We start from the raw sequence: 15,875 nt of genomic DNA on the forward strand, positions 1-15,875 counted from the left end.
CTTCAGTTAACTGATGTGTCCAAAGTAGAAACGCTAGATAATCTTCCAATCTTTTGCTTTGTTCATGGTGCATTCACCGACTGATTTGGCGACTTCTGGATTAGCGAAAACATTTGACACGTAACGTTAGATCTATCTTTGCTGCTCCACCTCGTTTAGGTGCTGCATTTTGTTTTTAATAAGCTTACAGCTGCTGTTTTGAGACATGTGGCTGAGTCTACCTGTATATTTCTGCTGTTACTGTAGGTACCATAGGAAAAGGAGGAGAGAAGACGGACCTAGTACAGCAGCAAACCAACGTGCTCCTTCTGAAACTCCAGAACCTCCAGAACAAGAATGCAGCATGGATCATTGTCCTGGTATGAATATATTAATTATCATCTTACAATTAACTGATTGATTGTCACAGTTCCCACCCTCACTGAAAGAGTCAGTTTGCTCGTAGTGTGTGTGTGTGTGTGTGTGTGTGAGCGTGCGCGTGCGTGCTCCTGCAAGGCCCACTGTCCCCTGGATGGGTTAAATGCAGAGGAGAAATCTCTCCCTGGGATCAATAATGTATCTTCTTTTTTCCACCGACCAATTACTCTTTCTACATGGATCCTCACAAGAGAAAGTTGTCTAGTTCTGTCCACTTCCTGTGCAGAAAGCTGCTTCTTTCCTTTTGTGAAATGAGGGATACGTAGGGTTGCACCATAGGCCGCAAGCTCGTCTCTGATGAGAAATCAATAATGTATCTTCTTTTCTGTCATGTTTGGAAAATTCATTGTGTGGAACTGTGAAATACCCTGGATTGTGAACTTGTTTTCATTGGTTACCGCACATGTTAATTTTTCATTTTTCTATATTAAAGCTGAAGAGGACATCCCAGTTCCAAGGAGAGAATATGATGATCTGAACCTGAAATACTGTCAACTTCAGGAGGACTATGTCAACCTGCGACAGGAATTGGAGACACTACGAGCAGAAAATGTAAAGCTGAAAGAGGATCTACACAAATCTACATTCTCCTACACCACTGTTAAATGCAACATTACACAATTGCTTTTTCTCACAGGACTGACCTCTGTGGTCTTTGAGTGGCTGATTACCAAAATAATGGGAAGCGTAGAGAGAATTCACAACAAACTTACAGTAGAGGACCACCTATTGATTATATTGATGAAATTAAGGTTGGGCCTATGCAATACTGACTTGGCTTATAGATTTCAGGTATCAAAAACCACCATATCAAATATTTTGCGGAGCTGGGTCCCTGCTATGGCCTTCATCCTCAAGCCACTCATTAAATGGCCAAGTAAGGGTGCAATACTGAAAAATATGCCAAAAATATTCAAGCGCAACTTTAAAAGATGCAGGTGCATAATAGATTGCACCGAAATTTTCATAGCTAGACCTAGTAGTCTGACTGCCAGGGCCCAGACATGGTCAAACTATAAACACAACAACACCATTAAATATTTGATCGCCATCAGTCCAGCTGGTGCAATTTCATTTCTGTCTCCTGGGTGGGGAGGAAGGGTCTCAGACAAGCAGATCACTAATGAGTCAGGTTTCCTAAAACTTTTGGAGCCTAGGGATGAGGTTTTAGCTGACAGAGGATTTCTCATCAGAGACGAGCTTGCGGCCTATGGTGCAACCCTACGTATCCCTCATTTCACAAAAGGAAAGAAGCAGCTTTCTGCACAGGAAGTGGACACAGCTAGACAACTTTCCCGTGTAAGGATCCATGTAGAAAGAGTAATTGGTCGGTGGAAAAACTTTAAGATTTTGCAGACAGTTATTCCAGTGTCGCAGGTTAACATACTAGATGATGTTGTTATTGTATGTGGTGCCCTCACAAACCTCTGTAAGAGTGTTGTTCCCAAATGAGTTACACATAAACATGTATGACATGTAAAGGGATTTTACTTTTTGTAAAACATGTATTTAGGCTTACTGTTACAGTTCTTCTCTGTTACTTAATGAATTTTAATAAACCTCCCCACATTGGCTGATACTGGTGTGTGTAATGGTCCTTCCCCTCCACCCAGATTATCTCAACAATTCTGAGTGTAGTTTAACTTTTTTATTTGTAATGTTGTTACTAATGAGTTTCATTCCATTTTCATTTCATTAAACAATAACAACATGGATAGTAGGAGTATGTACAATATATTATAATCAAACTGGTTTTGTATGTTGTAAACAATAATACTTTTAGGTCTAAATTATATCTATTGATACATACATTGAATTAAAGAGTACAACTTTTAAATATCTTGTTGCACTGAAGTGCATAGACACAGCAGTCAATAACACAAACATTTACACAATGGGATCTTTAATCTATATATATGATCTGGAATAGTTATTACTGTAGATAGTCAGTACATCATTTAACTTTTATCTAACTTCAAAAACAAAGGAAAAACATTCCATAACCAACATCTAACACCATATCTGGTCTTTTATCACAATACATCATATTGCCCACTCGTACATGAAGGCATTCAAGCCTCTACCCTCACACATTTCCTACACAACCATGTTGCCCGCTTCCTTTTTATTTGTGCACAACTGTAGTGAATGTGGTTGTTGCATTTGGCACAGATTATCATTTTACCAAAATCTGGTCTTTCACAGTATTCACAGGCTCTCTGTGACACCAAGACAGGATCATGTCTTCTTGTTAGTAATTCAGGCAACACATTTGAGATAAAGAAGTCATGTGCTTTTGGCAAAGCCTCCTGGAGAAACTCTTCATTTCTTATGATGCGTTGCACAATGAACTTCTCCTTCGTCCACAACACAAAGTCACAATAGCTTACATCACAGACAAAGATGTGAAGTTGAGTTTGATAATAGTATGTGTGCGAATGTTTCAACGAAAATGACTTGTCCAGACAAAACTGCTTGTCTTCTGTACATCCTTGAAGGCTATTCCTATATTTGTAGGGACACTTTATCTCTACCACCCCTTTGCCACAGCAGGAACATCTTACAATCCCATCTGGCGATGATCCAAGGTGTGGCTCAGAAGGTTGTACTACTAAGCCACATGAGCTGATGCTGAAATCTGGATGGCTTTGGGACATAAATGCAGTGTAGGCTTGTCTTGCTGTTTCCTCCATGTTTTGACCCCAGAGCACAGATGGGACATTTAACTCTGTTTTGTTGTACTGCATTATATCATTTAGGTATGTTTTGCTTATCTTGTCAGTTGTGGTTGCATGGTGAAGTTTGGTGCTTGTGATCCGACCAGCCCTATAGGTGTGCCACTCATTTGACTTTGACTGTTGCCGTGTCACAAATTCCAGTTTCTCACATTGCTGAGGTTGTAGTGTTGTTTTTAGTTTATGAAATGTATCTTCACATTTCACCTGCATGTCCTGTGGTGAGAGCTCCCTTAGTGTTGCATCCCATAAAGCTGTCAAGGGCTCAGGTAAGTCTGGATGTTCCTCTGAATCAGTGTCAGATGATGCTGTGTCCGTGTCACTGTTTTCAAGGCTTGTCAGCACTGCAGCACCTGGGTCCACATCCCGCAGTTCCCGAATGTCATCATCTGTCAACACTGACAATAGAGCAACAAAAAGACACAATCAGTGTGCTTCATAAGAATATTTCTAAAAACCAGACCAGTTAAGCTGTAGATAACAATCTAATTTCTAGAATCAGTAATCTGAAGACATTCAAACTAACATAATAGTGAAACTATTCAAACTGAGTGTGTTAATGAAAAATCAGCCATGTTGGTCTGTCAGCCTGTTCATTTTTGCATTATCAACACCTTTCTCAGGCTATTATTGTGTCAAAACACTGAAAAGAAATCCCGAGAATTAATTAAACGCACAATGGCAAAAGGAAACTTATCTAGGCTCTGTCAACTATTATACACTACATGCCTCTGGGTGTGATACTATTCTTCCTAGTAGATGTTGAAGCTGCTGAAAGTTGCCTGCCTAGCCTTTTTGGTTTCTGGAAGCAGATATCCCTCAATGGAGCCGGTGTGACTTCTTTCCTGCTGACATCTTTCCACATGCACACTCCTGAAGTAACCGCTTCTTTCTCTGTCCTTCCCATCCTACCATATAACTCAACTTTGAATAATATTGCAGCTGCATGGCTGCAGCATGACCCAAGCCTGAAATTTCACAAAAACATACAGTAGGCTAATAAACATACATTCTGATCCATAATGTTATGACCAGGGCTTGAAAGTAACACTCAAAACAGATCTCAACTCTGGCTATGAGGTAGGTACACATCTAACTTACTAGATGGTAATAAACATCTAACTTACTAGACATATGACTACCGGTAAGTATCCTAAACGTAATCAGGTTATAACTGAATGATATTGGTTGCTGACATGTTGAACCCTGTTGTCTGTGTTCATGAAAATGTTAGTTTCAAACCCTGGTTATTTCATAGCAAAAATAAGATAGCTCTACCGCACACTGTTGACGTTTACTCGAGTAAACGTCAACAGTGTGCGGTAGAGCTATCTTATTTTTGCTATTTAAGTATGTTCCTGCAATCTACCTGCACCTAACCAGCTTTGCGTGGATCTTGGTATCACCTGGTTATTTCATCTTTGCATAACAACTAGATCAAAGAGCTCTCGATGCTTTCCCAAAACTATAGCAACAGCAACTTATATGCTATGTTATGCTACCTGTTAGCAACTTTTTTGCATTAACCAACAACGTTGGATTAATTGCATTAACCAACAACGTTGCTGACTTAAGTTTGTTAATATAGGCTAGTTCATCTATGTTTTTTGGGAAAAGCACCTCTGAACTGTTATCTAAAAGTCTACAACACCAAATAATAATACTACTTACCCTGCCATACAGGTGCAATTAGCTGTGAGGACGTAGGTTTCTCGTTTGTTGATTATAACCCAAGCATCGTACATCATTGTCTTGTGTCCTTGTCGTTGACTAGGGAGAACTTCTGCTCTTAAAACACAAAACTCTGAGTCTATGTCATGGTATTTGACATCCTGTACATGTCCACAAACAACGTATTCATAAGCATCCAGTGACTTATAGGCTCGTAATTTCTCTCTGGTGTACACACTTGGTTTCTCAATTAAATAGGTATATATATCCGGCCACTGTATATTTGGCCACTTTCTAACATCTTCAACCCATGTATTAATAGAAGACGGATCTGTAAGTCGGACACCATTTGTTAAAGTTAACTTGTTAAAGTAACATTCGCGATCTTTAGCTGATAATCCCCTTGCATAGCTTGACAAGCTGTGTATCTCCTCCATACTTCTGTTGCCAAAATGCGCGCGCAAACGTTCTACGTCATCATTGTGTACAAACAGAAAACGGGTCTATATATACAGTCTATGAGTAGGTCCATGTTCTCATATTTTTACAGCTGACATGAAGGCTGCAATATTACATTTTTGATTTATAATGGAGCACCCTCTCTGGTGAAAGACTAGCAAGCCTGTGGTAGAGGCATACGATTACAGACATATTGAGAGAGCCTATCAATGAGTTGTCACAGTTTTCAATTTAGACGTATTATTTTGAAATGATGTACGTCTACGGGAGGATTTACCCTCCTAGAATCTTTTTAGATTTGTTAATATAACATAAAAAAAAATTATTTCAGCTAGAAAAGAAAAATTGTGTGTATTGAAGCATCTTGAAAACTATTTTTTCGAATAAAAAGTTGTTGATACAAAAATAGTTTTAGGAGAGAAAAGTGACACGGAAAGTTGGCTACTTGGCCATTGAAATACATGGGGATGGACGGAGTTACACATTGTACTGCAGCCAGCCACCGGGGGGCTCTGGACTAACGCTCGCATCACTCTTAACAGACGGCACACTGTCCAGTTCTATTAACGTTTTTCATGTGACGTATTCTAGGTTCTATAGCTTTGTTTACATCCACCTGGTAGGCAAGGGACAAGTTGAACCCATTGAACATCGTTGTCTGCAGCTGCCTCTCAGTAGGCTACATCTGTATTTCAGCAATGTCAACATTTCAGGCATCAATAAAGGTGATGATGAAACGTTATCCCATTGTTCAATATTTGATAGCCTGTCACAGGAACGTTATTTAGCTAAAATCGCCCTGATTTGGTGCATTGATCTGTATCGATAACGTTATGGGAGAACCTGCATGTAGCCTATGGTAGCCTAACTTTTTTTCTCTGTTCAAAACTCAGTTTCCACGAAGACGATAGACTTTCTTAGAAGCTGTGAAATTTGGCCAGAAAGGAACATGTCTTCCCTCTGAAAGTTGACACAAAATCAAACAATATTTAATCATTTAACTTGAACTGAACAGCGACAGCTTTTGGTAGGCATGTAGACTCAGCAGACGTTAAAACGGTAGCCTACATAGCCAGCGTCAGTCAGCATCATGTAACATTAATGTCGTTAAAGTCATGAATACTGTAACATATTATAACAAACAGCGATGACTCATTTGAAGACGATCTGCATGGATATAACCACCCAGAAAAACTCAGAATGTAAGTGATAGAGTTCATTAATTGTATGACACTTTTTTACTAGTTCATTACAGTATCGGCTATATTAGGCTGTTATGCTAGCTCAGCCTTTAAATATGCTGTTATTTTAGTAATGTGGACTTGATTAAACGGGTAAAGATAATTCATAAACTGCTTATTTCTTACATGACTGAAGCAGTAGCCTAGGTTTAACAGCGGTGTTTGAGGTTGCTGTGTTAAGTTCAGCTAAAAAATCAGTTTATTTTGACATACAGGAGTTAGCCTAACTGAGCTGTAGGCTATAGCACATAAGCCTATTCTGTTTTGATTTATTTTGTGATAATCAAATGACACTCATGATAACTTGAAATAGAAGGACAGAAGATAGGTGATTGATGTCCACAAGCACGAATTTCACGAGACAAATTAGAACAAACTGTTCCGGTAAAAATAATCTTGCCATGTTTAAAATGCTGCACTTTTTCCCTTCATAGCCTATCTCTGGCAATTCATTTTTGGATGACTGTAGATAGTTGTATTTTAACCTACGTCTTCGTAGACAGTAGGCTACACCATTAGGCCATCTTGAGAATAAAATACTTCACAGCTGCTAACGATCATCCTCCACAACCACGAGACTAGGTAGGCTAAACGTTTTTTTTGTTGCCTTTTTGCTTCTTATTGTAAAACCAACTGTTATGGCCTACACAAGTGGTCGGCATCCCGGTCAATATTTGATATTAAAATTTCAATTTTGAAGCTATTTGTAACCATGTGTAGCCTATGCAACCTGACTGTTGTAGGCTTGCCTACCACTCTGCAGTGCCTTGCCTACCATTCTTGCCTACCACTCTAGTTGTAAACAAACGGTCACATGACATTATGACGTAGGTGCAAAACGTTGATATGGACCCTTTCAAGAGAGTTCCATTATCAGCATCATAGTTGGCCCCACAAGACTTCCTTTTTAACATTCCATATGTTATCTTAATGCAGAGGAAGTAGATTGGGGCCCAAATAGAACGTTCAAGCATTGTTTTTGTTTTTATTGTTGAAAGGGTCTATATATGGACCCTTTCAAGAGAGTTCCATTATCAGCATCATAGTTGGCCCCACAAGACTTCCTTTTTAACATTCCATATGTTATCTTAATGCAGAGGAAGTAGATTGGGGCCCAAATAGAACATTCAAGCATTGTTGTTGTTTTTATTGTTGAAAGGGTCTATAGTCTATGAGTCAAATAGAACGATTTTTCAGTTGGTCCCCCCCAGTACTGCGCAGACTCACACTTAAAGGTCCAGTATGTAGGAAATAATGGAAAATAAACTGTAACCATTCCAAAAATGATCACCATATGTTGTCAGAGAGTGAGGAAACACGATGAATTGAAGTAATGGCTTATTTGACAACATTACTTTAACCCGTGAAACCCCGTAAAACCCATGAAAAAAAATCAGTTACGGGGCGGAATCTCTTGGAATTTTCGTTTATGTTTTGAACGATTAATTCTAGAATAGCGTATTAATAATGGGCTAGCGCGTCCTCCTATTTGGGTTGCCAAATTAGCAAAGGCCAACTGTCAACAGCTGTCAGTTGTAGTCATGAACGCGCCTACAAGAGGCAGGCAAATTTCCAAAATTAAAACAAGAAACAAATTAAGTGGACATCGGAGGAGCTTCCTGAGATGGTGACGTCTTCGTCAAACGAAGAATATCAAGTCTGACGCAGAGCTGGCCATGTTTCTCCACAACAGGTGGCCTATGCTAAACTTCATCTGCATCACTAACTTCAGCTAAATATGTTACGTTGGTTAGAGAGGTATTTTTTGTTTTCACTGTTTCCGTAATGTGTAGATGGGTCATGGTTGGAGAAACGTTAAAGCAGCTTTAACTTCGTGACGTAAGCCATAGAACTGAATCTTGTAACTCATATGATAGATACACAGAAATTCTTCTCACACTTCCTTCGCCTTCAAAGTCATCAAAGTTAAACATTTATTTATTTATGTATTATTATTAATATCATCCTCACCGAGTCGTGTTAATGTTGAAGCTACCATACATGATCATCTTCAAAAACAGTCATGCTAAAACAAAACAAAGTTATAGCCTTGAAGCTAATCTTCTTTCCACTTTTCCGACCTACGGTCAATCCATCGAAAACCTCTGAAATGATTTTTTAAATTAGGTTTACTTTTTTATTATTATTAGGTTGCCTCTGTGTAATGCTTTACCTTAACATATGGTCGTGTATGCTAGGTTTTGCTTATGAGTTACCGTGATAGACAGTAAGGTGGACTGAGCTTCTTATCCAAACAATACGTTTATCTCCCTACGGCGCGAAAGAGAGATTAGGCGAGTTCGTCTTGAGGCAGATCTGTGCAGATCTGACTTGATGTGATGCATGCTGGGTTGAACACAATGCATACTGGGATGGACGCAATGCTTGCTGGTTAGAAATTCTGTCCGACTTCTGTCAGCCGGGGAGGGACATACCACCATGACACCATGTCACATGGCCTTAAAATATCGCGGGAGTCTTAGCCTGCAGACAGATCTTGCAGTTGCCTTCCACGCTGAAACACGCCCTCATGACGTCAGTTCAAAGACGTGATAGGGCCATTTGGGAGGAATGTCCTCATGACGATTATGACGGGAGGCTCATGCTGCTTCCTTATGTTGGAATATGCGAAAATAAACAGAAATCGAAGGGATACCTTCTTATACGTGATTTCTGCAACAATGGTAGGCTAGCCTACTGAATGTTTGGATATTCTGTTATTTTCTGCTGTTGGCTAAATAGATAGACACACATATAGGGGAAACACTTGATATTGAATGTATGTGCTACAATGCAGGCCTGTTAACTGTATGACAACAGTGGTTTATTTAAAATACATCATAAGAATTTATTTCGTCAGTCATCATGCTCATTTTAATGAGTAGGAATGAAAGTTCTGCTGTGTTTATTGCAAACAAAATTCCGCGATATCTCCCGCGAGTCACGTCAGGCAGACTGTAGCCTGCCTGTCCGGGATGAGCTGCCCTCTGTTGTAGCTCCTCCCGGCTAGCCTCTGAAGATCACGTTTACGTAGAAAGCCAGACCAAGTCAGACTCGGCCGAAGTCGAACAAGCCTACTACGTCAAAGCTAGCTTCCCTCCAACCGAACAAGCTCATTCTTCTTACGGGTAACCAACGTTACGGACGAGGTACAGTCTGTTTTGCCTTTGTAGTGTTTATGTGGATTACACAGAAGCTACAATATCAGCACAGGATATATGTTATATGAAGTTATGGTATTTCAAACAAATCCTAGAATTAATGGGCTTCTATGGGAGTTAGCAGAGAGGTGGTCCCTCCAGCCTACGTCGATTCTTCTACTTCCGGGAATTCGCCTGCTCCCTTGGCAAAAACTCAGCGGTCCGCCGGCGGCAATTTTAAACTGCCTGACGTAATACAAAAAAACATGGCTGACTTGGATGTGGGCTGGGCTTGATGTCAAGCCCGCCTTCCCGCAGGCTGCAGCGAGATGCATGCTCCTAGGGAATTTGCCAACCCGTGGCCCCACCTCGCCAGACTATTTCAATTTGCTGAACAAGTTAATGATAGTTTTCGCTTCAAGTGTTTCAATTACAACATAGTATTTTGTATTTGAAATACATATTTTAAATACATATTAGAAATACTGCCCATCCCTGGCAACATAGTAAAAAGATGGAAATTACTTGATTTTACTTTCAATTCCTTTTAGGGGAGAACTGGGACGAATTAAACACTTCTTAATTAAATGTAATTTACAAAGACATCGTAAAACACTGAAAGTTAATATTTTGTCTCTAGCAACCTACATCTATCCTCTGTCAAATACAGTTGCATCTACAGCTCTGAACAAAACCGTTCAAGAGTTATTTAAGGAGAAGTCGAACGTGCGTTTTGTTTCATTCGTCTCTCCTGGCTGGGACGAATGAAACAGCATGGGGGACGAATGAAACATACAGCTTAAATTATGTAAACTTCCCACAATTTCAATATTTGACAAGATATCATGAATAGTACTTCAAGTAGGTGTTATTTTAGATAGATTGCTGCTGGGCTATATGTCTTGGTTCATGTCTGTTAACAACTCATTGACGTCATGGTAAAGCGCTTATCTCGTGGTTATGGAAATAGCATGTACTATGCCATTAATATAGCTAGAATAATGCATGTTTCGAATTATATAATGTTTCTATAGTACAAAATGTTATTTCACTCTGTTTTTGCGTAGTTAAAGCCACCACACATCGCTGCGCAAACAGGATAGGCCCCGCCTCCAGGATCGGCCCCGCCTGCGCTTTCAATCGGCGGACCCAGAACGGATCACATACGATCCGCACTTCGGACGCGCCGTAAGATAACGGTTCAGGTTTGTGGCTGGGTTGACTAGTAGGAATTAGTCGGGATCTCCTTTGCGTGAAGTTCGGCTGCTTCAAGTAAGTGTAACGTCAAGATATATTTTATTAATGTTTGTTATCTGTCATTGAAATATAATCAATCCGTATAACCTACGAAATGCTTGATGAAGGTTTTGGCAAAATGTTTGTGGATTGTGGTTTCTATTTAATAAGGTGTTGCAGTAGGTTAAAGTTAGGCTACTTCAGTATAGCCTATGTGTAGCATAAAGTTAGCATTAATGTTATGACTTTGACCAGTCTGATTTGAATTCCCATTCCCCATATTTGAGCTCTCTCCTGGACGTAACCATTATGTCCTATATTAAGTTGTTTTAATTTGGGAAAGTTATCATGTAGCCTACATTCATTGCAGTAGCAGTTAACTGTTGCTAGCTTGGTGGTATAGTTGCATGGACCGGAGCTGTAGCAGCTAACGTTAGCTGCTGGTGCTAACGTTACTATCATTGACATGTTGACTAGGTATATTCAAACGTGATCGTTAGGCGCTTGCTCAATATGTGGCTACGTGGTCCTCTGACTGTCCGTGTCCCTGCAACTATAGTTGAACAAATGTCCGCTAAATTGGTATCCATGAGACCCTATATTCCGGTGGAGTTTGCCAGAAAACCGCGATCTCTTAGAGAACTGGATCGCTGGAAGGCCACTGAGCTAAGGCAGTTTCTTTTATACACTGGACATGTAATGCTGGCCAGTTTTCTGGACAAAGACATTTATCAGAATTTTATGTTACTCTTCTCTGGCATCTCCATCTTAGTAAGCCCAACATTTTCCTACCTCACCGATTATGCTGACAATTTATTAAAGTCGTTTGTGCAGCACTTTGCTACACTCTATGGGAGACACCAAGTTGTGTACAATGTACACTGCATTTCCCATCTTGCAGGTGAAGTAAAGCAGCATGGGTGTCTCGACTCTTTCTCTGCCTTTCCTTTTGAAAATTACCTGCATAAAATAAAAAAAATGATTAGAAAACCGGAATATCCTTTGGCCCAGATAATTCGTCGTCTGTCAGAAATAAAAATTCGGGAAGTCACATTACCTGGCAGTTCTTTAAGACGGCAGCATTTTGTAGGCCCTATTGTTGGGGGGATGGCTATCAAGGCACAGTATGCCGAGATGTCCACTGAGAAGTGGACTGCCAGAACATCCACTGGTGACAACATTTTCAGGCTGGGAAAGGACATTGTCTGCATCGAAAACATCGTAGAATGCATTGGAGGGGGCATTTATGCAATATATAGGGAATATAGAAGAAAGTCATTGTTCTTTACCTACCCATTTAGTTCAGATACACTGAACATTTATGTAATTTCAGACAAATCTGAGACCATCAAGGCTGCCAAAGTTTCGGAACTTGATGGAAAATGTGTCGCCCTGCCCCACAGGGAAGGTTTTGTGGCCTTTCCTCTCCTGCATTAAAAAAATGCATTTCAATCAGTGTATTAGTTCAGATATTAATTAGTTAATTACTTGATAGTTTTTGTTCATTGTTTTTGTTTTAGTACCAATCATAACATGACTAGTTTAGATCAGGGTGAGGACTGACTTAAGTTGACTTACTGGCAGTGGCTGCATCAGAAAATGGGCTGATAAGTTGCTGTAAGTACTTTGCTGAAGTTAATAATCTTTCAGCTGTCAACTGTCAGTATCAGTGTTGTGCAAGTTGACACTTCACATGAGCCCCTATATTATCAGAATTAATAAAAACAAAATGTCAAAGCTTTTTCCACTAGAACTTCTTACGGTCGGTTTCCACACGGCGAAATTTCGCTTCGCTCTCATTGAGGTTAAATGGAGACGAAATTCGAAACAAAGTTGGCGTGTTTCTGTTTGGAGGCGGGAGTTAGACAGCTAGGCTACATGCTGCAACACAGGTATGAAATATATTATGTCTTATTGACCTTGTTGTTTCTATGAACATGAATTATTGTTTATAGGCAACATCAACTTAGTCGAGGCTAGACACTGCAGTCACGAGGTTAGCGGTTTGGCCGTCACGGCCCCGAAATTCGTGAGGCGTTTCGCTGTGTGGAAACCCACCCACTCCGACTCACAATAACTGTGTGTTCACACTTGTTTCTTTTCTTGTCTTCTCCATTATGTTCTCCAGGATGTTCCATATAGTTGAATTTCTCGCCAATAAAACCATAGCAGTGGTGCCCCAAAGTTGGTATGAGGATGGTTGTGCATCGTGGCCAACTTACACCAGCGATGAAAGAATAGATAGGGCAGTAAAACATGGAGAGGAGCCACAGGATGACTGGCAGATTCATGATGTCAGAATCATCAAATCATCTGGTATGCCAAATCTCAGTTGTTTCTTGGCAAAGTGTTTTTTACAAATCCTACACCTACAAATCCACTACTACCACCACTATTTAAAAGAATATGCCACCATTTTATGAAATTGGGTTATTCACAATCTGCCCTTGAGTAAGATAAGTGAGCAAAAATGTTTTTGTCACCGTGCATGCACTTATCTAACTATAGGGGAGACTGTGAATAACCGAATTTCATAAAATGGTAGCATGTTCCTTTAAGACTCATGTCAAGCTCCATTGTTTACCTTTCAGATACTTACATGGAGGCACGTCAAATTTTAAAGAAGGCTCTGACATGTAGCACCTCGGACCTCCAAACTGAGGATGAACAGGAACGGCCTGGGAGAAGGAGAACAAAAGCGAAGTCAGTGTTTTTCCTTCATGTTACACACTAACACCATATATTATTTATTTTTTTAAAAAGCAGGACACCCTAAACTCTCGTGAAATTAGCGTGAACATGCATTTAGGTCTGTGAGTCTGTAACTGTATGTACACACCACCGCCGACTTGAGCTTCCAAAGATTCAGGAAGTCATTCATTTTCAATGGAAGCCAGCTTCTCTCAGCTTCGTCGCGTTTTGGGCGTCTTGAGCGTCAAGCAGATAGTTGAAAGTCAGTCAACTTTATGGTAATGCGCTATGACTCGGTTCAGCGACCAACGGCCAGCAACCAATCGAATAGCATAAAGTATTAAGATAGAACATGATCAAACGTAAAATGCTGTCACGTCAGAACGGCCAAAGCTTCCCTGTACTTTTTTGACAAGCGTCCTTGACAGGGCAACCAGAGCTTCTTTGGAAGCTCAAGTCGATGGCGGTGTGTACGTACAGAAAGGGCAGACATTAAGCCTGGGCCATTCTCTCAGTCACATAACAGAGAACAGAGATTAATGCCCTGTTCAACCATCCTCTGTCTTGCATGTAGATAAAGATGTTTTTTTTTATTTAAACAGACATTTCTTTGGTGATACGGATGTAGAGGAGGACTACAGACCCCCCCAAAAGGTCTAAATCTGGGTCATCTGCTGGGAGTCACCAACTCCCTGCAAATAAGTCAGAGAGTATTCATGTCCTAATAATTTCAAATAAGAAAAAAAATGGAAATATCCCTACATATAAATTCTATTTCTCCACCACAAAATAACCCCCACTCATTACACAGAAGTTTAGTGGCATTACAAGTTTAGTGGCGGACTCTTGTCACTAGCATGCTCAGACAGGCTGAGGAAGTCCTTTATTTCCAGGGCCATCCAGCTTTTAGCTTTATCACCTCTATGCATACTGAATATGTAGTCATCTTACAGTTGTGCTCTGTGAATGTTTCTTAAGTCTGTGTGACTATGTGTTGTGTATGTTGTATAAGCTTGACACCTTAATTCCATCCATCTATCCTTCAGCTCCAACTCGACGATTAGGAAACAGCAGGGTTGCCTCCCCCATGGTTGATGCCTTTGAGGATGATGGTGACCACCACGGTATGGAGAACAAATCTATAAAAAAATAAAAATCAATAGGTAGTAAGGGTGTGCAATTCAGATGTCACGATTTCAAAATCAAAATGACATCTTAATCGCGAACTTCGAACACAAAGGTAGAATCAATGATGTAGCCACACCCCCAATATAATGTCCATCAACTAGCCTAACAGTAACTTGGCCTACTCAACCTAGCAAGTGAAAAGATTATCTAGTTACAGTCCAAAATTACTTTAAGGCTTAAAATGCACATTGATAAGTACATATTCCATGAACATTAACCTTGGTCTCTTCAGAGTTTGCTGAAACAAAACAATCAAATTATCATTGTGTTGTTTCATTTTACTATGTTCACATTTATGTTGGTTCTGTTTACAACCTCGTGCAAAATATGAAAATGTAAAAAAAAAATCGAATCGTGACTATAAAATCAAAATTAAATTGAATCGAGGATTTTGAGAATCGCGACACCCCTAGTGTGCAATTACTCATATTAATCAAAGTCATTGTGTTATGTTAACAGTTGTACTAGTTATCTGTTTTGGCCTCCTTGTATGGTTTGAGGAGAATGGGAGGTTTGCTCCTTGTGTGGAAGAAGTGATGGTTCAGACATAACCTTCAATCTTATGTCCCCCCCCCCCCAACAATACAGTCACCAACTGGTGAATTTAGGAGCACCTAAGTCTGGGACAGCTTCAAAGAAGTCGAGAGGACTCCTAACTCACAAAGACTTATTCACAAATTTCCCCTAGGGATCAATAAAGTATCTATCTATCTATCTATCTATCTATCAAATCGCTTTTTGTGGCATTCTCAGACCTGTCACCTGTCACTCATCATCGTAAGGGAGGTGTTTGGAATCATTCCCGTGTTACAATCATCAGCCAATCAAGGTGGTTACTTCAGTCAAGCTTGTGCATGAGTAATGACGTCATCCATATCAACGACGACTCACTCTTAGTTTTATTTTTTTAATTTTTTTAAAGGCTTTATCTTACTGCTAGGAGTACTTCTAAATCGCACTAAAAGATTTTAGCTAGGAGTTTTGTCTTAAAAGTTATTCACAAAGCCTTTCAGACCTACTCTTAGTAAGGAAAAATGACAACTCCTAAAATAAGAGTGAGTCTTCGTTGCTATGGATGACGTCATTACTCATGCACG

The 15,875-nt window shown here is 39.9% G+C and overlaps 1 protein-coding gene and 1 long non-coding RNA gene across 6 annotated transcripts; one reads left to right on the top strand and one right to left on the bottom strand.

The window, feature by feature from the left end:
- Nucleotides 1–2,050: 2,050 nt before the first annotated feature.
- On the bottom strand, nucleotides 2,051–14,655 carry LOC121707721. Of its 5 annotated transcripts, XM_042090500.1 has the most exons (9): nucleotides 14,611–14,655; nucleotides 13,499–13,577; nucleotides 12,478–12,600; nucleotides 12,193–12,327; nucleotides 11,957–12,104; nucleotides 11,692–11,859; nucleotides 4,824–4,935; nucleotides 3,882–4,120; nucleotides 2,051–3,550 (listed from the first exon to the last, which is right to left on the bottom strand). In XM_042090500.1, exons 7-9 carry the CDS (start codon nucleotides 4,898–4,900, stop codon nucleotides 2,490–2,492), a joined length of 1,377 nt encoding a protein of 458 aa, XP_041946434.1. In that variant the 5' UTR covers nucleotides 4,901–4,935; nucleotides 11,692–11,859; nucleotides 11,957–12,104; nucleotides 12,193–12,327; nucleotides 12,478–12,600; nucleotides 13,499–13,577; nucleotides 14,611–14,655; the 3' UTR covers nucleotides 2,051–2,489. The 5 variants fall into 5 exon arrangements, 4 of the variants coding, with proteins under 4 accessions (XP_041946434.1, XP_041946416.1, XP_041946425.1 ...); XM_042090482.1 differs by lacking the exon at nucleotides 11,692–11,859; XM_042090491.1 differs by lacking the exons at nucleotides 11,692–11,859; nucleotides 12,478–12,600; nucleotides 14,611–14,655 and having other exon boundaries at nucleotides 13,499–13,570.
- On the top strand, nucleotides 12,959–14,221 carry LOC121708562. The gene is made up of 3 exons (XR_006031702.1): nucleotides 12,959–13,215; nucleotides 13,491–13,602; nucleotides 14,193–14,221. It is a non-coding gene; the product is annotated as an uncharacterized LOC121708562 (long non-coding RNA).
- Nucleotides 14,656–15,875: the final 1,220 nt, after the last annotated feature.

Source organism: Alosa sapidissima, chromosome 1 (assembly GCF_018492685.1).
Source record: "Alosa sapidissima isolate fAloSap1 chromosome 1, fAloSap1.pri, whole genome shotgun sequence".
Taxonomy (NCBI): domain Eukaryota; kingdom Metazoa; phylum Chordata; class Actinopteri; order Clupeiformes; family Clupeidae; genus Alosa; species Alosa sapidissima.